Below are 22016 nucleotides of genomic sequence, written 5' to 3'. Positions count from 1 at the left end.
AGCATGGATTATTATGAACAAAGGATTTAATGTCAAGGAAAAGTCGTTCAGGTTTGGTTGCTGTCAAGATGAGTTATGTTGTATCTATAACCATGAGGTGGGAACCCAATCACACTTGTTCTTCTCCTGCTAGTAGTGTCATTACAGTAAAAGGTTGATCAAGCTCATTGAGGAGTGGTGTGGATATAAGATTCCTATTCTTAACACTCTACAGGGAAACAGAAGGAAGAAAGGGACTGCTTTGCAGAGAAAAACTAATGTAGTTATCCTTGTTGCTGCCTATTATTTGGTGTGGATGGAAAGAAACAATGCTCGAGTTAATGTTAATCTGCTGAGACCTGAATGCGTTCTGAAAATGATTTTAAGTCTGAGGTTTTACAAAGAATCAGTAGTAGAATAAAGGCCCATGTGCAAGACAAGGATCAAAACTGGTGCAAATAGGAATATATGGATGCTATGGAGTGTTTCCTGATCATGTTTGATGATTAATAAAATTCTCACATTTCACCAGAAAAAAGACTGTTTTATACCGCCTCCGTCCCGGTTATTTGTGTACTTACTCCATTTTAGTATGTCTCATTCATTTGTTTAGCTTTCAATATTAAGAATGTTTCTAATGAGTAATTTGATCTTTCATATGCATTATTGTCCACTTGTCATCCAATAACAAATGAGTCCCTTCGTTTTCTTCTTGGTATTTGTGTCGAAAACAAAGGTAAACAAATTTCCGGGATGGAGGAAATACCATACAACCGTCTTATATGGTAATCTGTCGCGCAACGGTCTTAGTTGGTAATCTATAAACACAAACTATTGGGTTCAAATCAGCATGGTTGCTGTCACAATTCTGGAGTGGAGGGAATCCAAGATTCTAAGCCAACTCACTCCTCACTGTAAAGAGATAAATTGGAATTGGTTACCAACTTTCAATCTTTCATACCGTTGTAACAATAAATGATAGTTCACTTTGCTGCAATATTGACATGCACATGGCAAAAGGCAATTATTTGGTCCAAAAAAGAGGTTACTGATATCATATGCTTTAAGTTTGCACTTACTATTTCCATTCCGAAGGAATTTATACAAGAGTGACAACCAAGCTATCTTTAGTTACAAAGCAAATTTAATGATTATATTCATTTTCAAAAGCCATAAATTAGGGGTAGCAAAAAATGTATTCCCCCACTTTTTTATAAAGATAAATTACATTAACAAAAGAATTAGAATGTTGCTAACAGCAGATGAAATTAAGCCAAGATGAGAGTGTCGAGAGTCTAGCCCGGATAGTGTTACGAGTTACAAACCTGTTTTGTTGGGTAGATATTACCCTTTCAAATTCCTAGATCAGCAAATGTTGCATAAGAGGATCTAATCAAACTGGGTTACACAGAATAGACCAAACCCAGGCACCCATATATATAAACACGTTGAAGAAAGAGTAAAAAAAACGTTGAAATTAAATTACACCACACGAACCTAAATTATCTATCAACAAGTAACCCCATGTTTAGTTTAGCTGCTTAAGCGAAGGGATTCAATACTCTTGCTCAACTCATCCAGTTTCGTCATCCTCAACCTCTCGCTTTCGCCAACCAACTGCTCGGAAAAGACAGGCCACAGACAAATTGTCAGTACATGTACCATGAAATGGCAAAACAAAATCAGATTTGACCCCATATGACCCATATTGCCATTACCCAACCCAAACATTATTACACCCGATAATGACCTTATCTAAAATGACTCCCTAACCGGAAAATGAATCCATCAGAAATTATCCAAAAGGACATGCTTGAAGATACATTTAAGTGTACTACATGAAAATGATGACACAACTTAAAATGACTCAGACCCATAACTGGTTCACTAACAAATGACCTGCCTTGAATTGACCCACGCAAGATGAACCAATAATTGGACACATGAAAGGTACATGAAAATGACCGGCCCAAAATGACTCGAGAGGACTAATTTTTGAAATTGCACAGCACCTAACTTTACCACAGAGAAATAATACAAGCCTTAAGCATCTGAAAATGATCCGGCTTGAATTGACCCAAAACAAGATGAACCAATGATAGTACTATAGCACACACGGGACGACCCAAAATTACCCAACCGAAAGTGTATTATATACGTGAAATGACCTAAATTGAGCTACCCATACACGCTTTAATGACCTGTTTAAGGGAATAAAACATTGAATCAACTTATTGATGAGGGGGATTATTACCTCAACTAGTTTGTTTATGAGCTGTACTTTCTCTTTGTTTTTCTCATTGAATACATCAAGGGCTTCTTTGTACTCTCTTTCCTGTAAAACAGGAGTGGTAAAGGAGATCAGTTAGAAGGCAGACAAGAATGTGCCTAACACATGCTAAAAAGTAGAATTCTTAATAGCTGAGCAAATTCTTGTACTGAGAAGGTTTTTGTGTATGAAAGGTAATTTTTGCTTATAACTGAATAAAGTACCTTCTTCTGGACGGTCGCACCGAGAGGTTTTAGCTCTTTGTTGATTACATCAATCCTCTTACGAACTTGAGCAACATCCTTCCTCTTTGGATCGGCCAACGATTCAAGCTCCTAAATGTTTCAGAGCAACGAAACAAATTTTAGCGATGTTTCAGATGATAATTAAAGTCGTGTCGTGTACCAGATGACCAAGTTGTAAGGAGTTGGGAAAATAGCCTATGCCTATTACAAGGCAGACTAGTATCAATGCCATCTCATGTGAAAGGTCTTCTTAAGATTAACCAGGTACAAGGATCCATATCAGCACTATTAAAAGCAAGAATTGTTCAAGAAGATAACTTTGTAACCAGTAGCAAAAAATACCAAGATGAGCAGAGTAGAAAGCTGACAAGGTTCCTTATTATTTAAGGTAACATCCATAATAAAGGTGTTACGATTATTTAAGGGTGTATCGCTATTGAAATCCGAGTTTCTGTCACTGCGTTTTTCATCTCAAGCCAACTCCATGAAGTTTTTTGTAAAAGTCACTCATACCAATATACCAAAAGATCCCCAAAACAGTCTCATGAGAGGCGGTTTTGCACCAAGGGTATACCGCTATTGAAATCCTATTTGAGTTTCTGTCACTACGTTTTTCATCTCGAGCCAACTCCATGAAGTTATTTTGCAAGAGTCATACCAATATACCAAATGATCCCCAAAAAAGTCTCATGAGAGGCAGGTTTACACCAAAATATCATAAAACTGCATGTATTATACCCAAATATCAACATTGGTTACAAGTGGCCGCGGTGTGTCACAAAAGGGGCTTAAACTGATTGATTAACAAACGAGGTGACTTCGAAACCCTATATGAAAAATTGAGTTCTATCTTTTTAAAGGAAAATATAGAGGTGGATAGTGAAGGACCGGGAAAAAGTATGGATAAATGGAAATTCTCAGTCCATCAAGCATGTACTGAACCGGCACACCATTAACTGATAATTGGGGAGAGATTGAGTTGTCGCCAATTGTTTTCACAACTAAAGCAACCCCATCATAGACAAAAATAACACAATCCACTTCTCGTAAGGCACTACCAAAAAGAGAAGAAACAACTTCTAGGTTCTTGTCAATTTCAGTTCCAAATTTGTCAACGGGTAACTTGATCGAACTCTTGACAAAATAGAAGACACATATAAACAAAAAGGGAATTCCCAATTTCAGAGGTCAGGTAATCCTTTTCAACTAACCATATCCCCTTTTCCTCAAGGCAATACCAACTTAAAGCCAAAACAAAATAAACAAATTGATTAATTAAATTAATGAACAAAAAATTAATCATTTCCTACATAACATTCAGGAATTTATCAATTAGTTCCACAGATCGAGCAATTATTTCCCCTAACACGGGTCTCCACAATCAATAGTCGCAAAAAAAAAGTACACAAATCAACAACTTTGAGCCAAGGAAACATGCAGATGTAGCAAAAAAATTGAGGAATCTAGAGTGTATCAGTTTTGTCCCTAATAAGGATATTCTTCCTAACTTAAAAACCCACAAAAACCAACAGAAACAGACAATAACAACCCAACAAATTGAACTTTCAAGGAAAACAAAGAATTAGGAATTTAATACTTCCTTGGTCGCAATCGCGTGTTTACATTTAATAAAAATACTCCTAAAAACAATAGAAATGTAAACAAATGATTGAGACGGAGTGAGTATATGAGTAATTGAGTATGACCAAAACGTTTTGCAGCCCGCAAGGGTGGAGTCTTGTGGAGACCCAGGTTCAAGCCTCCCCAAGAGCAAAATCTTGTGGAGGCCTGAGTCCATGCCTAATAGACTTCGAGTCTGTCACCCTCGCGTGGTTTACCTGGTATACGTGGTTTGCAGGCTATCACGTACACCCGAGGGTTTACCCAGTGCGTAGCGGCTGCGGGTTCCCTTGTTACCAAAAAAAAAAAAAACCGTTTTGCAACGGTTTTATAATTTTCACTTAAAACACAACAAATCAGCAACAGAAAAATTAGTAACAAAATTATAAGGGTTTCTGCAGTGTAAGAAAACCAACAAATAACTAACACAAACAAAGAAAAATTGAAAGCCGGTTTAGTTGATTGAAACCCTAACGATCAACTATTAATTAATAAAAATGCAAACTTTACCCAAAATAATCAAATTAAATACCAAAATTGTTGAATTTTAACTAATTAAAACACTAAAATTATCGATTTTCAAAAGAGAATTCAAAAATTAAACCCAACAACTCCAGATCAAGAGCAATTAAACAAAGGGTAGTTAATTTAGCCACTCAAATGCATAATTAAACCCAAAAATCAAAACTTGAAGCAAATAATCAACAACAAAAATCATAAAAAATAGAAAAAGAGAGTGAAAATAAAAATAAAAATAAAATACCCCACGAATCAAAGCTAAGCGTTTAGTTTCTTCTTCAACACGACCAAGTTGAGCTTGAACTCTTTCACGAACTTCCATTTTTTTCCTTTCGATCTCTTCTTCTTTAGCTCTAAAAGTAGAAAGAGCTGATTTAGAGAGTTCTTCATCAGTAGTATCTCCGCCATTAAAGCTAAAGCTTCCTGAATCTGCTATTCCGGACGCCATTTCCGATTTCTGGGATGCTGCTGTCTGCATATTTTTCTTTTTCTCTCTTCAACGGCTCTTTTTCTAGTTGTTTCTCTCTCTAGAACAGGGTACACTAGTGTTACAGGGGTGGGGGTCTTTCTTTGCTTTGCTTTGTTTTGTTTTGTTTATGAGTACTCTTCTCCGCCTTTATTGTAATTTTTGTTTGTTGTTTTTTTGAGGGGACTGTTTTGCTTGCTTTTGTTTTTGCTTTTTTGTATTAGTTGTGGATTATTTTGGTTTGGTGTATCCGTTAGTACTAAAGGAAGGATGATTATAGTGGAGTGTGTGTAGGGATGGCAATGGGTAGGGTCTGGGTAGGGTCCGCTGCAGGCCTAACCCGACCCGAGATTTTCCTTTGCAGACCGTCTGTGATTCCGACCTGCACGTAAGGCCTAAAATTTGAGGACCCATACCCGGACCCTATGGGTAAGGGTTGGGTATGGGTCTATCCGCGGGTCCGAATTTCATCCACTTTAGTAACAAGATTAACAACTATAGGGTCTATAATATTAAAAAAAAAAAATCATACCTACTTTAACATTATGAGTTTATTAATCTGCCGTTAATGGTGGTTGTCGGTCGCCGGCTATTAGAGAGGTGGTTGCCAAATATCGTCTTTGTGGTGGTGGTTTTCTTGTGTCGGTGGTGGAGTGGTGGTATTGTCGGAAGAGTTTGGTTGAGTCACTTTATGGGATGAGGAAGAAAAGAGACTTTAGTTGGGTTTCTACGATCTGCAAGATGAATTCGAAAAAGTTGTAATTTTGATTTTTTTTTTAATAAAGGGTCTAAGGGTCGGGTATGGGTCTCATAACTTAGACCGGACCGGACCAAATATTTTCTTAAGACCCATACCCGACCCATACCCATTGGGTCTGAAAAAATTAGACCCATACCCGACCCATTAGGGTCCGACCCTCAGGGTCTGGGTCGGGTCCCCGACCCACTGCCATCCCTAAGTGTGTGTTTTGTTGTGGGGGTGTGTGGCTTACTGGCTTGGTGGGTTGGAATTGGGTTGTTTTGTAGATGGAGTTTATGATTAGGAGTGAGGAAATAAAAAAGGAAATGGAAATTGGATGGACGGTGATTTTTATATTCGATTAGCTGTCTTTTTTTGGCTGGATTGAATTGAATTGTGAATGAAACTAAGTTGAATGAAGCTGAATAGAGATGAAATAAAAGTTAATTTATAACACAAATTCTCATTTATAACAAAAAAAAAAAATTCATCACAAACTTGTGACATGACACAAAAGTGTAAGTGGAAGAGAGTTGTGAGATGTCACAAGTTTGTGATCAGTCACAAGTAAGACATGCCGAATTTATAAAGAGATGATCTGAACTGAATTGATGTGAAACTAAGCCAAAGAGAATAGGTCATTCATCCGATTTAACCGCACTTTACTTTATTATTTCGTACTCTCTGGCTATTTAAAAAGATTTCATTGCTTTTTTTTACAAGGATTGAGTGGATGGTAGGACTGTAGGACTCGCCAATAAAATATGGTGATTTTTAATAACAAAAACATACCTGAAATGGAAATGAGGCAGTTTTGGCGAGTAAGCCAAAATAGTAATATGGAGCTTCTTTAAAAAAAATAAAAAATCATATGGAGCAATCCTAAAAAAACGGATGGAGTATCTTTTATGAACGGTATTTTAGCTATAAATATAAGAAAATAAATTGAATCGATGGGAGTAAAATAAAGGTCTAGCTTCTGTTTGCAACTTTGGTTATAAGTAGAGTATTCAAAATGGAGAGTAGTTTCTTACCTCAATTGTTTTTTATGACAAATTTATTGAATATATATATATATTCCTATTTATGAAAACAAAAACAGTTGATCTCAAACCAGACGAATCGATTTATGCGGCTGATTCGAGATTCGAATATGTCCTAAAATTTTATTTGACTCGACGGAGACCTGTGATGCTCGGACTCGGATACGAGGATCCGACACGAACACGGATCCAAGGGTCCAATCCTTGAAATCTCAAAAACAAGGACTCGGATACGAGGATCCTAATTTGAATCTGGACTCGGCTAATGTTTTATTTTTTTGAAAATAAATTGATTATTAGTTAAAAAGTCAAAGAAAAGAAAGGAAAAGTAGTTTTTTCATGTTTTAACATGAATGAAGACTTTATTACAGCATTAAAATTCATGTCAAGATCACTCTTAATATAGGGCTGTTGTACAAAACAGAGGTTAAAAACAACACTCTCACACCGATTTCTCATAGAAGGATCCGTCAAGGATCCATGTCCGGATCCGTGTCCGGATCCTGTCCATCGGATCCTCAGGGTCAGGTGAAGAGTCCGAGCATCACAGACGGAGACCCAACTTGAGCTTTGTGGACTTGGCAGTTGCTCACTTCAAAATGTCTCGACCTAAAACCACCCATAATTAGACTAATTTAAAATATAACAAAACCATTAGTGATATACAATTAAAATTATTTAAGTTAAACTGCATAGCCAATTGGTGAGGCACTCCTTTATAAATAGACCCTCATTATATATATTTGCCATGTTTAAATATTTTAATTGGTATAACAATTGTCGTAATAACAATAACCTGGTAGGGCTCGACTAGCTAACTCACCTCTATTCCCTATACATTACAAAATTCTCACAACTCTAACTAAGGATATAATGCTAAATCCAAAGAGTAAAAGTCATTTCATATGAGTGCAATAAAATCATTAAAACATACAAGTAAATTATAAAATTGTACTCCATTATTTTTATTGATTTTTCCTAATTTCCTTTTTGTTAATTTCTTTTTTATTTCTTCCATTTTTTTTTTAACTTCTCTCTCGTGTATTAAGCCTTTTTCATATCTACTTTGGTATTATTTATTATTCTTTCGGTAAAGAATAATCAAGTATTTCCTACTTTCCTAGTACCAACATCGAATTATTATCTTTGTGAACAAGCTAAACAAACCAACAACTCCTCTCTAGCCAGACTCTGACCTCTGTCGATGCTTCTCGTGGGCTCTGACCAAGGTATACCTACAGAGGTGTCCGAAGGAACCCTCTATGACGCCTAAGTCAATGCGTATACAAAGGTTGGATTTTGTACCTCGGCACGTGAGGTGTTCAAATACATTTCTCTTACCAGTAAAAAGAAAAAGAGTTGTTATTTGAGAGTGGTAGCTTACTTGCCCCTTTCTTTTATCTAAGTAAAATTAGAGTTATTTATATAATTAGCGAAGTGTTCTTCATTTCCGTACTTGTGACAATTGACAACATGGCGTGACTGGCCCCTAGCCGAAAGCAGCCAACGCCGGAGGGATCTCAATCAATCTCGAGAGGGGCAACGACTCATGTTAGACAAAGTCTTTCTTGTCGTCACCTTTTATTCGATGACGAGGGTCTGTTGGACCTAATCTAGGGAGACGACCTTTAGGCCACCGACACCCATTAGCGCTACATCAATTATATTTTTTAAACAATGTACTCTCTCTGTCCAGGCCATTTGTTTGCCTTGGTTTTGCACAAAGATTAAGAAACGAGGATATGTCTAATTATTCGATTACAAGTTAACCAAATTGAGTGAATGATTTTATTGTCTATCAAAGACATTCTTAAAATAGAATGACAAACAAATGATTGAGATACCTAAAAATGAAATTAGACAAACAAATAATCAAAACGAAGGAAATATCATTTTGAAGGTTGAAGACATGAAAGAGCAATACCGACTTCCAAAACAAGAACGACGACTTAGATTTAAAAAAAAAATCATATAATGATTATACTTTTGTTAGTTTTTATATAGGATTCTTAGGTAGGATATGGTACGATTGTCAAGTTGTGATCAACAACCCCCAACTCCCCAATGAAGAAGAACACATTATTTACATTTTATGTAGAGTATTATTTAGCATTTGTGATGTTACGGAGTATTAATGTATGTAATCTATGTATTTTACACATTGTTGGATATAAAATTGAGTACAAGTTGACAAAGTGATGGTTGATGTGACTCAACTGCCAACCAGTCACAACATATGCGAGTGTGTACAAACTCTTACTCCTATTCACTTATGCCAAAGGACCAAATAAAATTATTTTATGGATATAGTGTAATCGTTCTTATGATTGTCCTAAGAATGAGAAAAATAAAGGAAAATTGGTTTAATCATTGTCTAGATATTTTGTTGTTGTACCAACGGCTAAAGAGCCGTTGTTATCATGCTCTACTATACTCCGTAGTTTTTAGTTTATGCCTATGTATGTGTATCATGGATTTAGTATGTATGTATATGTATGTATGTGGTTATGGCGTTGTGGGATCACATTCATGTGAGACATCCAACAACTGTATGTACCTTATGTTCAGTATATGTATGTGGTTCTGGCGTGATAAAAGTTCTACTGTACTCCATGCCCGTCCTAAAATAAAATAATCTACCTCGATCTATTGATTCGTAGTCTCTCTTAAAACAATATATTTGTCTTAACATGAAAACAGGTAAAACATCATTTCACATATATATATATATATATATATATATATATATATATATATATATAGAGAGAGAGAGAGAGAGAGAGAGAGAGAGAGAGAGAGAGGGAGAGAGAGAGATTGGATTTGGTGTTTTTGGTTCTTATGGTGAGTTGTGAGTTGGGTGAATCTCGAATCTCACCATTAGTTTAAATTAGAGATGAGTGGTAAGATTAATCTTGGTTGTCGTATAAAGATTGTTATTTAGTTGTTTTTTTTTTTTTTTTTTTTCTTTTCTCTCTCTCTCTTTTCCCTCATTTACTCTCTAAACGATTTCTCTCTCTAATTAATTATCCACATTCTCGCAAACGGTTTATATAATCATCACAACTGCAAAGCGTTCCTCTATCTGCTATTATTATTGTGTTATTCTTCTTCAACTGTTCGTCTCCTTCGCTTTTTTCTCCCGTTTTCTCTTCGCCGTTCATCATCTTCCTTCCTATTGAAGGTAATTTCATGTCATTTTCCTCTTTTATTTTGTTATTTTGTTTTATTTCATGCTTTTGTATGCTTTTTTATTCGTTTTTCAGTGTAATTATCGCTAGGTTTACTTAATCGAGTACTTTAATGTCGTTATTGCGTTTATGCGCTTTTTCATTGTAATATTATGCTTTGCATTTTTGAGTTTCGATTTTTTCCCGAACCGATTTGCATGTTCTTAGTCGTTTCTCAGCTTTTCTATAGTTTTGAAGTGATTCGCATGTTCTATGTGACGCGTTGTGTTGAGAACTTTACTATTGTTGTCTACTGGACTTTAGTTTTTGTGTTACTCATTTGTTATTCTATCGCTTAGTTTGTTGTCAAGTTATTTGTCATGTTTTAATTGTTTAATGTGTTTTTCTAGGGTTTTTGTGTTTGTTCGTGTTGTCTTCACTTTTCAAAGATTTGTTATTCCGTTGTTATACTGGTCCTATGGTGTCATTGCGTATACTCTTTGCTTTGTCATTGTAGTGTTTTTCCTGTGTTTAATTTTTTGTTATTCTTTTCCCCGTTATTCTGCTTTGTTTATTCTAGTGGTTTTGTTTGTTTGGCTTTGTTTTGTTTGTAGGTTTCAAAGATCACTAATGGACTTAGTTTGTGAGGGATGGGCAATAAATATAGTGAATGAAGATAAATTGTTATTTGCTAGAGAGTTCGCTCATCAAAAGAAAAAAAAAATGGGATGGTTATTGACGATAAGACCGATAAGTGCTTTGAAGTTAATGTACGAGTTCGTCGTCGTAATCAATCAATGTCGGCAGTTTTAAATAGCCAGGACCTAATGGAAAGAGTTTTCGATTATGTAGAGACTACTTTGGACAAGAGCAATATGTCTCTTGTTTGTAAGAAATGGTCACAAATGTTCCTATTTCATAAAAGTGCGCCCGGTGTTCACGCCGAATATATGAAAGTTCTAACAACAAGTCACAGTCAAGGTTTTAAGATTTTGTCAAGGGGCTCGACAGTAGTTTCCAAACGATGCAAGTGCTATATGCTTGCAAGTGAGCCATCAAAGGCGGTGTTGCATGCTTGCCAGTATATATACGATCATGACAAGATCCTTGATGCACCTGTATCTGAACGGATCAGTCTAATTCACGAGTACTTTGACGCACTCAGGGACTTTCCTTCTGCTTATGATCTTGCTCACCAATTGTATTATAAGTTAGTCGATGTTGTTGACTGACTTTTTATGTTATGTCCTGTATTTTCGGAAGTACATTTTGGTTCTTTGTGGGAAAGAATGTATTTTGGGTTTTATGTAATTCGAAACCGTTTCTGGCTGTAATTTAGTACGCTATTTTGTTTTTATGAAGGCTTATGTAGGCCGTATGTAATTTTGAAACTGTCTTTGACTCTTTATTCAAAGAGGCTTTTCTTTTGATTCTCTTTCGTGTTTTTGTTTACACATCCATCATGTTCTTTTTGTGTTTTCGCTGCTGTTATTTGTTTTACTAATTGTTAGTGTTCTGTTATTCTGCTGTTACGGTACTCGCGTCATTATTAAAAAAGTCTAGTTGAATACCTATTTATCATTGAAAGTGATCATTGTCTTTATTTTCTAGATAGTAATGCAGAAAATGAAGTTAAGAATCAAATCCACCGCTTCATCAAAGTCTACTCAACCGTCATCATCAAATTCTCCTGGTCCGTCTCCATCCAAATCCTGTGTCACATCTCCATCAAAGAGCACTTGCTTCTCGGAGAGAAGGAGTACTCGTAGTCAAGAAATATGTACAACCGAACCACCCACGAAAAAAACCAAACGAAAGGCCGAGACCCAACTTGCGAAATTGTCGTCTAGTCCACCCAAGACTAGTAGTAAGTTGGGTGGCAAAGTTAAGCATGAGAAGGAATTGTGGTAAGTAGCAAGCAACCTCAGGTGGAGTTGTGCAGAAATATCCCACCGTATGTACTACTTTTATTCTACTTTTATTTTGTTGTTATTTAGCTATTAATATGTTACTTTTCGTGTTATTTTTTGATGCTCTCCTGTTATTTTGCTATTATTCGGCTGCTTTTGCTTATGTTATCTTAAATGTTTTAATGCATTGTATATTTTTTTCCCTTTTTGTGTGCACAAGTGCCGATCCATTTACTAGCCTTGTTTTACCGCTTTTCTTTTCAAAGTTATTGAAGCCCTCACCGAGGAGCGGAAGAGGTCATTAGGGAAATGAGATTCGGGGGTTTACTTGAGTTGAAGCTTTCTTCCCTCCCCCATACCATGTTCCAGGAGTTTATATATGCTTTTAGGAGTGGGAAGTATTTTGAAATATCCAAACGGAGAAGTTCGAGTTGATTGCGGATGATGTGCACGATGTGTTTGGTTTACCAAATTCAGTGCGAAAGTGGATTTGGTTATTACTGGGTTTCCTGGTTCTGCAGACGCTGAAGGAGAAGCTTTGAAGCGTGCTTGGCGTGAGAAGTATGGTATCGCCAATAACAAAAGTGGGATACCACTTAACAAAGTTCAGGAGACCCTGCTAGAGTCTCTGGTTGCGGACGATGAGTTTAAGAAGACTTTTGTTCTGCTTGCCATGTCGTGTTTCCTTGCTCCTGTGTCGGGTTATGTGCTTGATCTTAGACTTCTAAGCGCTGTGGAAGATGTTTCTAGGATCAAGGAACTTAATTGGTGTCAGTTTGTCTTCTCAGACTTGGTGACTTATGTGCGTGAAGCCCTTATCGGGAGGAAAAATATTCGTTGTAGTGTAGTGCTGTTGGCTATCACCTATTTTCACCGTTATTTCTTTAGCGGTGATCAGGTGAATAATGAGCTGCCGCTCATTAAACATTGGGATTTTAAGTCTTTCAATGAGAGGTTGCAGCGTGAGGCAGCTGCTGGTGCTCTGGGCACTGGGGAGCGTTCAGACGTTGCTTTCCCATTGTCTCGCCCAAACATCGTTGGCTCTGGTCAACGTACTCAACGTCGATGTCTTGTTCTGGATCTACCTGATGATATTCTTACGGATGAGCAAGTACAGTCCGCAACGGTCGACGTAAGCATCTGTTTGATTGTTTTTAAACGAATCATTCTAAAATGTTATTCTGTTATTGTCCTCAAGCATTAGTTGTCATACTGCTATTATTTTACTATTATTCCACTTTGTTATTCCTCCGTTTTCCTACTTTGTCATTCCACTTTGTTATTCTAATTTTCATTCCAAGTGTTACTCCACCGTTATTCTACTTTGTTATTCTACTACTACTCCACCGTTATTTATTCTCATTTGTTAGTGTCTTTGTTATTCCTTTGTTATTTTATTACTTCACTTTGTCATTCTACTATTAATCCACTGTTATATATTTTGTTGTTAGTGTACTATTATTCCTCTGTTATTCTACTATTATTGTACTGTTTTAAGTAAAATTTTGGGATTTTAACTTGACAGGATGTTCATCAACTTATACTTCTTAATGAGAGGGACTCTCAGATTTTATGCCGCCGATACTTGGAACGGGCGGAACTTATAAAGTCGAAGATGATGAAGAAGACCCAGCAGGCTATGGGTCAAGCACCTGCTGCTAAGTTTCCCAGCCAAGTAACCCGACGAGCTGCTAAAGAAAGCACAAACAAACAGTCAGAAAAAGTTGGTTGTGAAGGGTCAGAGAATTTGGTTGCCACCCCATCTTTCTTCACGGATCAAGTTATCCGTGAGCTGGACGAACGGGTAAAGCATGTATTGGCTATGCAAGCGGCCAATAAATCGCGATCAACTGTTCCTGAAGAACCAGCTTCCAAAAAAGCTAGACATGAAGATGTCATCATTGAACCCCCATCATTTAACCTGTTTTCTCAATTCTATGAGGAGTGTGTCGGGCTGTCGGATGTGCAGCCGACTATATCTGAAAAGAAGGGTGTAGCTGAAAAGAAGGGTGTTGAACATAGTCCCGTCATTCAACAAAGTGCAAAGGTGGGGACTCCACAATTGTCACCACTCGGTTTAGATTCTATTACGACGGATATCTGTGCTGACATTCAGTTTCGTTATGGAGAGCCAGCTGATGTCGGTGAGAAAGTAGTTGATGTTGGGGATATTACCATTGACGTGGAGGATGTTAACAATGATGTGGAGGACGTTAACATTCAAGTTGAAGACTATCTTGTTGATAATCCGCCAGAGGACGTGCCTAATACTGTTGAGTGTACACCGGTAGAGGTTCAAGCAACTCAAATTCCAAAGCCTGATGCTTGTTTGCCTGAGATGGAGGTGACGGATACCGTGCGACATTCCATTGCGTAATGACACTCGCATTCAACTCAAATTGGCGGTGAAGCATTCGTGGATCTGCAGAAGAGGAAGTAGCGGATGTGGTGATGTCTTGTCATGCGGACTTGTTGCTTGGGGTCTGCGTCCGAGATAGATAAATCTGATAAACAGGATTCCGAGGTTGTGTCGGAGGCTGGTACTGTTGTTGGTGAGGCTGTCCCGGAGGACAATGGCGTTGCTGGGTTGAATGCTCCTACTATCTGTACAAGTTATTTGTTGCACTCTGCTGCACATGAGGAGCTACTGTTGTCTGTTGTGCCTCAGAATTTCGGATGCACCTATGGTCCTGTGGCTCCTGAGCTAGTTGTCCTGTCAAAATCAATGATAACGATGGGACATGTTTTCAACCCAATGTTATCCAAGCGGAAAGAGGTTGCAGACTACTGCTTCTTGAATGATCATAACATTTCGCAAGGGTAAGAGCTTGTTTTTATTGTAAAAAATTTCGGCTTTCTGTTTAATATATTATACTGCTTTTTGTTCTTCAAAAATATATTCATGTGACTCTTATTTTGCCTGTTTATTCGGTTTTGAAGGGAGAATCTTGTCACTTGGGGTGTGGACAATTACCTTAATCGTGAGGATATGGAATCGATGGTTCCAGATACAATGATAATGCTTGGTGTTATCAACTGGTGGTCCCTCTTTCTGAATGATACTTGTATAAGAGGAAGCCCAAGTCGACTTTTCTTTGGGATGGGTGCAACAGTTAGTTATTCTATCTTACCGTTTCTTTTACTTTATTTTTCATTTTTGCATCACGTTTCAACTCTTTTTCTCCACTTTTTGTTTAGTATCCATTGCGGCGACTTTGTATGCCGTCGAAAGATGATAAGGCTTCCAGGAGTGATTTATGTGCGGAAGTCAAATTGTCATTTACTGTGTTTGTCAATAACAACAAGAGAGAGTATGATCTTACTTCTGATATGGTATGTTTTCTCAGACTTTGTGTGTTTTCTACTACTATTCTACTTTTAGTCTACTATTACTCTGCTTTGTTATTCGATGTGTTTTACTCGCTTTTTAAAAGAACCACATAATTAGTAACAATTTTTTTTGGCCAAATATTTTCCCAGATTTTCATCCCAATTCTTTTGCATGAGCACTTTAGCTGTTTGTGCATCAATTTCATTTCGAAGAGGGTTGAATATCTTGATAATGTATTTCAAGAGGCGATGTTTGCTGATGATCAACAGGCGTGTGTACGTTTGGTGTATTGTCAAACTGCTGTAAGTCATTTATTGTGTTTTAATTTTCTCTTGGTGTTTAGCCTAGTTTGTTTAAGTATTGTTAGTAATTATGTTTTCTTTTTCTTTTTTTTTAAAAAAAGGTGAACTTGATGTCTGATTTCCTGGTCCACAAAGGAGTTGACCGAGGTGGGGAGGTTAAAGATTATAAAATTGTCAACGTCCCTTTTACCTGACAAACGGTTGCGATTGAAAATTTGGACTGCGGTGTATATACGATGTTGCACATGCTCTTTTACCGTGGAACTGTTTTTGATTGTGACTTGGGTAATTCTGATTCAAGAACCCTCTACCGCTACCGAGATCGTTGCCTTGTTGGTGCTTTGTCGATATGAACGAGTCCAGGGGAGATGTGTTGAAAAGTTTGGAAGAGTTGAACAAGACAAGAAAGGAAACCCTGAGTGTGCTTGAAGAGAGACGGCGTATTGAGGATGCGGAAAAGAGGGCTTCTCAAAGCGGTAAGAAACGTCGTGGTTCCGGCAGGGTGAAAACTGTTGGTAAGAAGGTTAAGACGTCGCGACTGACGTTGTCGAGCCCGTCGCTTCTCCTCTCGTCATTGACAAACTAAATTCTCTAGAAAGACCCCTACGCCACCCGTCAAGTGGGAAGCAGGGGTGTGGATAGCCCCGTGAGTCCAAAGTCGGCTTTGGGTAGTCGTAAAAGGGGTAAGGCAGACGACGGGATGGGTTGCTCTATGGATTGCGGGCCAGAGGACAGTAGGTTTGTTGCGGTGTCGGATTTGTTTCGGAAGAACAAAAAAAAGTTCTCTAAGATGCTGAAGGTGCGGAAGCAAGTGGTGGACTTTGTTCTTCGTGAAGACGCTCAGTTGAAAGAAGAGTATGTGTTGATTTTCATTTCTTTGATTGTGGTGTTCCTGTTCAGTTAGTCTTTCTGTTTCCCACTTGTTAGTCTGCATTGTTAATCTGCTTTGTTATTATCTTTGTTATTTTTGTCAACCTAGCGAGTTGTCTAATTTCACTGTTAGGTCCCTTTGTTATTCTGCTGTTATTGACCTGTTATTCTACTGTTATACCACTATTTTTCCGCTGTTAGTCCACTGTAATCCCACTGTCAATCCCTTCTTGTTATTCTGCTGTTATACCACTATTATTTCGCTGTTATTGTTCTGTTATTGAACTGTTATTCTGCTGTTATACCACTGTAATCCCACTGTTCTCATCATATGTTATTTTTTGTGAATGCAGGGAGATGTTAGTGTTGTACAACGACGAGGTCGGCGTGTTTTTGGACAAGGGGGATATTGTTTCCATTGTAGATGCAGCTGCTATGATGACAACAAGAGTAGTTGATGTTTGGTCGGTTCTTTTGAATTCGTTGGAGTTTGAGGAACGCTCAGAACCAAGCTCAATGTTTTTCGGAGTTCGTCATATGGTATTTTGTTTTTTCCTTTGCTATTTTGCGTTATTACCTACAGATTGACTCACAAGTATTGATATAAAGTTAACACTTGTGCACTATTTTTGGTTGTTTATGCTTTCTCTTTTGAAGGATCCTCTTTATTCACTCTTAGAGAACTTTGATTCCTCAAGCCCTGTTGACGGTCCGGGTAAGAAGCTGTTGGCATTCTGGAATGTGTTTTTCGATTCCTGCAATGGAAGATGTCGTCTGAACTCCGACCTTGTGTTTGTGCCGATTCTGTACAATGATCACTACTCTTGTTTCTGCATCAACTTTTTGAATGAATCGATTGATATTTTGGACAACATGACTCACGATTCCAAGCAAATAGCCAATTACAGAAGATTGGCCGAGATTGTGGCAAACTATATGCGTGTTTTTATGGAGGGTCATAATGTTCTGAAGTCTGAAGATTGCCGCAATTTCGAAATCGTTGATGTGCCTTTTAAATGGAAAAAGAAGGAACTGCTGAATTCGGAGTCGGGGTGTTTCTTGCTGTACACGATGGCGGAATATGGTGGAAGAGTGTTTGAGTGCAATCTTCACAGCAAGATTGCTCGTCGAAGTTTCTGTGTTGAAATGTCGGCTTCCCTGATCTTGGCGGATATTAATCTTCATAGGCAAGTAGTTCTTGACAAAGTGAAGACTTGTGAGACTGGAAGGCCGAAGACGTTGTGTTTGGCGGCAGCAAGGAACAAGTTGCCGAAGTGCCCCCAAGTGCAACCCCAATCATCTGCTTTGGTAGTGAAGAGTCGGGCATCGTCATGAATGCGACCTTTGAATGTTGTGTATCCAGGGAAGTCGACTAAGTTAGTGTAAACTGTGTTTGTTAGACTATTAGTGTCTTATTATTGCCGTTATTCTGTATAATTACTAGTTTATTGTCTTTGTTATTCTCGTATTACTCTAGTGTTATTCCAGTGTGTACTCTAATTTAATTGAGTTTTCATATTACTTGTACTTTTTTCAAACACCATCCATTTTTACTCTAATCCCACCGTTATTCTCTCATTATTCAGGATAATGAGCGATTTGTTGTCTTTGTTATTGCACAATTAGTCTACTGATTATTTTAGTCTAATTAAGCTTTCTTATTACCTTTGTTTTCTAGAAACACTATCCATTTCTATTCAAGTGTAAATTTAGTCAAGTGTAAAAGCGGTGGTTTAGAGTGCGTTTTTGCAGTGTTATTCTACCATTATTCTCATTGCTATTTATTGCAGATATTACTCCGCATAATAAGCGGCTACTCTGTTTATTATTGTACTATTAGTCTACACTTATTCTGCTGTTATTCCACTAGTTTAGTCAAGTGTAAAAGCAGTGGTTTAATTAAGGTTTACAAACACTATCCAATTTCTACGAAGAATATGCATTTTCTATTCAACTGTCAATGGCTGTTTTTTCTCAACTATGATTCTATTGTTATTGCACCGTTATTCTTCTCTTTTTGCACTATTATTCCGCATAACAAGTAGTTTATTCTCATTGTTATTCCACTGTTAGTCCAAAGATTATTTTGTTAAAACTATTCATTTTTATTCAAGTGTAAATTTAGTCAAGTGTAAAAGCAAAGTGGTTTAGACTTTGCTTTTATTACACTCGTTATTCTACCATTATTCTGCTGTTATTGCAGATTATTCTGCATAATTAGCGAGTTATTATGCTTTGTTATTGCACTATTATTCTGGCAAAAACTTCTGTTATTCCAACATTACTTAAAAATAGTAGTAAATAACACTTAAAGATAGTACTTACATAATAAACATTAACGTTCTAAAATATTAAAGCCATTATTTTTAAAGCAATAAATATTTTAAACATATTTAAAAGCAGCAGCCCTGGACCATCATCGTTAGATTTTTATATCTTTATTCTATTCTCTGACGCCTGCGCGCCGGTCCTTGGACAGTGCTCTCAACTTCCACCGACTCATCCTCAAAAGGGTTTTTGTACGCTTCCATAAGTTCCATGGCTTTCCGAACTGGTGTCCAATGGCCGAGATTGAAATATCGGCTTCATGTAATACTTCCTCTGAGCATTCACACCAGCAATGAATTGATTGTCCATGTCGGCTTCCGTGTAGTTCCTATTTTTCTTTTCCTTCAACTTGTCTACGCATACGTTCATTTTGAAGTTCAAAGAACCTTCAACTGTGCCTTTACACTGTCGACCTCTCTTATTAAGGCCTCTTCACGGGTTTCTGCTGCCTCTAAATTTGTCCTTGTGTCGATCAACTCTATCGTGAGGGACTCTATCGTCCGTTTGGCTTCATCGATTTCCTGCCTTGTCGGGGACCTTCGGCTATCGTCAGTTACGTCACTCATCCTGCAGCATTGGAAGTATGAAACTTTTTGCATTATAAAAAGATGTTTAAAATATTTCAACCAAATTAAAAGCAAACCAAAGCAGAAGAAAGAGAATTACCTTTTCTGCAGCATAGAGTATAGTGTTGACAGATAAGAAAAATAAACATGAAAGAAAAATAAAGAATAGAAAGATAAGAAATTACCTTTTTGCAGAGGAGATAAAGTTTTTTTTTGGAATGGACTTTTTCAGTGTGTGTGTTTGTTTTTTTACTCAAGTAGCGAATTTATAGGGGCTTGGGGAATAGAAACAGTTTTTCTGTAATAAAGTATAGAAAGATAAGAAATTACCTGTCTACCAACAAAAAAAAAAACAGATAAGAAATTACCTTTTTGCAGAGGAGATGCAGAGTTTTTTCTTGAATACAAACAGTTTTTCTGTACTTATTCAGTGTGTGTGTGTTTTTTTTTAAAACCACGCAATAGCAGTATTTATAGGGGTTGGGGAATACAAACAGTTTTCCTGTAATTATATTAGATTAGGTTAGGTAACTGTTTTTAATAAAAACTGAAAAGTGGAACTGCTTTTTATAAATATTACTAATCTGTTATTATTCAACTATTATTGTAGTGTGTAATTTGCAGTTTTATTTTTGTGGGTGGTTTGTGAAAAAACAGTCAGATAATACTAACAAAAAAAATTAAAGTAACTAGTATTAATTCTCATATAATGTAGGTCTCACTTTATTATCTAGAAGATACATTTTAGGTTAAAATGTAATTCAAACAATGACAAATAGTAAAAGTCTTTGACATTTTTAGGCGAGGTCTTCATCGTAGCCGCTGTCTTTTGCGTCTTTTTTGTCTTTGTTAGTTCATGCATCTGATTCATATTCCTGCAATTTTTGCTTAGTATTTAGCAGCTACATTAATAGCGAGAATAGCAAGTAGAATAACATTAATAGCAGTAGAATAACAACACATTAATAGCGAGAATAGCAAAGAATCTAAATTTAGCGGCTACTCTGCTTTGTTATTGCGAACACTATCCATTTCCACCAAGAATATCCATTTTCTATTCAAAAATAACAACACATTAATAGCACAATAGCAGTAGAATAACACAACAAAGCAGCAGAATAGCGAGTAACACAGAATAATAGGGGAATAACGGAGAATAAAAGGATAACATATTCCTGCAATTTTTGTTAGTTCATGCATCTGATTTATATTGCTTTAATTTTTGCTTAGTATTTAGAAGCTACATTAATAGCGAGAATAGCGGTGGAATAACATTAATAGCATAGAAATAACAACATATTAATAGCGAGAATAGCAAGAGACTAAATTTAGCGGCTACTCTCTGCTATTGCGAACACTATCCATTTCCACAAAGAATATCCGTTTTCTATTAAAAAATAACAACACATTAATAGAAGAATAGCAAGAGAATAACACAACAAAGAAAGAATAGCGAGTAACACAGAATAATAGGGGAATAACAAAGAATAAGAGGATAACATTACAAAAATAGGAGAGTATTAGTCCGATTCATACCTCTTCGCTTTCGATTCTTCTTCATCATCGTCATCGGAAGGGGACTTTCAAAAATGAAAGAGTACAAGTTCTCTTGTTGTGGTTCTCCCACTTCTTGCGGTTACCGCATCTTCGCTTCCTCTTTTGTTGCTTGGTCTTGACCTTTTCTTTGGAGGACCTTAATCTTTTGCCACTGCCCTTATTCTTGGCCTTGTTTGGCGGTCGAAGGTCAATATCATTTGAAGTGTGATGCCCTAGAAGAGCCTCGATTTCCTGGTTTTTAGTCTTCGGTTCATTGGTCCCGTGATGTTCTCCCTGAACCGTGTCGGGATTTTCTGCAGCTTGCTTCATGTGTTTAACCGTAGCATAACCGTCCATCACCCCGACATTTGCATAAATCTCGGACCAAACCTTTGACATCTCAGCTTTCTTGATGTCAGCTTCATCAATCTCTTCTATCACCTTTCCATTTTCATCTCGGACAACTGGCCCGTAGGATTTCTTTGTCCATCGAGCAAGGACATAAGGGTCAGGTATCCTGTGGACCTGCCTACCATTCCACACCCACAGTATATGGCGACAAACAATGCCATGCCTCTCAAACAGCTTACATGCACATTTGCTCTCGTTAGTTTTGGTGTTAAATTCAACTCGGAAGCTCCTGTGCTTCAGTCCATCACGAACGTCATGGTACTCCACTGCCCCTACTGTTGTCAAACCCCCGACCCCCATGCTGCATATGACATGTTTGACTTCATTCTGAAAGTCCGCAAAGATAGGATGGGTGTAGACATGTGAGGCATGCATCTCTACCTTCATCGGCCTTACTTTCTCGAGCATACTATGCTCATTGGCATTATCCATCCTCCTTTGTGTATGCCTTTGCTGCTCTATTGCGGAATTGTACCTCATCCAAAACTCGACGAGGGTTCCAAAATGGCTTTCAAACCGCTTGAAATAGCTGTTTGAACTTTCGGATCTCTGGGTTGTTCGCAACAAACAACCTAGAGGCAGATCCCGAAAGTATGCCGGTATCCACTTTTGTCTGATTGCAAAGACATACTTCAACCACCGGTTGCTTTCCATACCATGGGCTTCAATAACGATTTTCCGATTCTGTTCAAATTCGTGTGGCTCGAGGTCGACA

The 22016-nt window shown here is 37.4% G+C and overlaps 1 protein-coding gene across 1 annotated transcript; it reads right to left on the bottom strand.

Annotated features, from left to right (window-relative positions):
- Positions 1 to 1226: 1226 nt before the first annotated feature.
- Positions 1227 to 5397, bottom strand: LOC141647614 (uncharacterized). The gene is made up of 4 exons (XM_074455883.1): positions 4877 to 5397; positions 2473 to 2583; positions 2234 to 2314; positions 1227 to 1596 (listed from the first exon to the last, which is right to left on the bottom strand). Exons 1-4 carry the CDS (start codon positions 5108 to 5110, stop codon positions 1513 to 1515), a joined length of 510 nt encoding a protein of 169 aa, XP_074311984.1. The 5' UTR covers positions 5111 to 5397; the 3' UTR covers positions 1227 to 1512.
- Positions 5398 to 22016: the final 16619 nt, after the last annotated feature.

The sequence above is a fragment of the Silene latifolia genome, chromosome 3 (assembly GCF_048544455.1).
Source record: "Silene latifolia isolate original U9 population chromosome 3, ASM4854445v1, whole genome shotgun sequence".
Classification (NCBI taxonomy): Eukaryota; Viridiplantae; Streptophyta; class Magnoliopsida; order Caryophyllales; family Caryophyllaceae; genus Silene; species Silene latifolia.
This window is presented reverse-complemented; position numbering and strand designations above follow the sequence as displayed.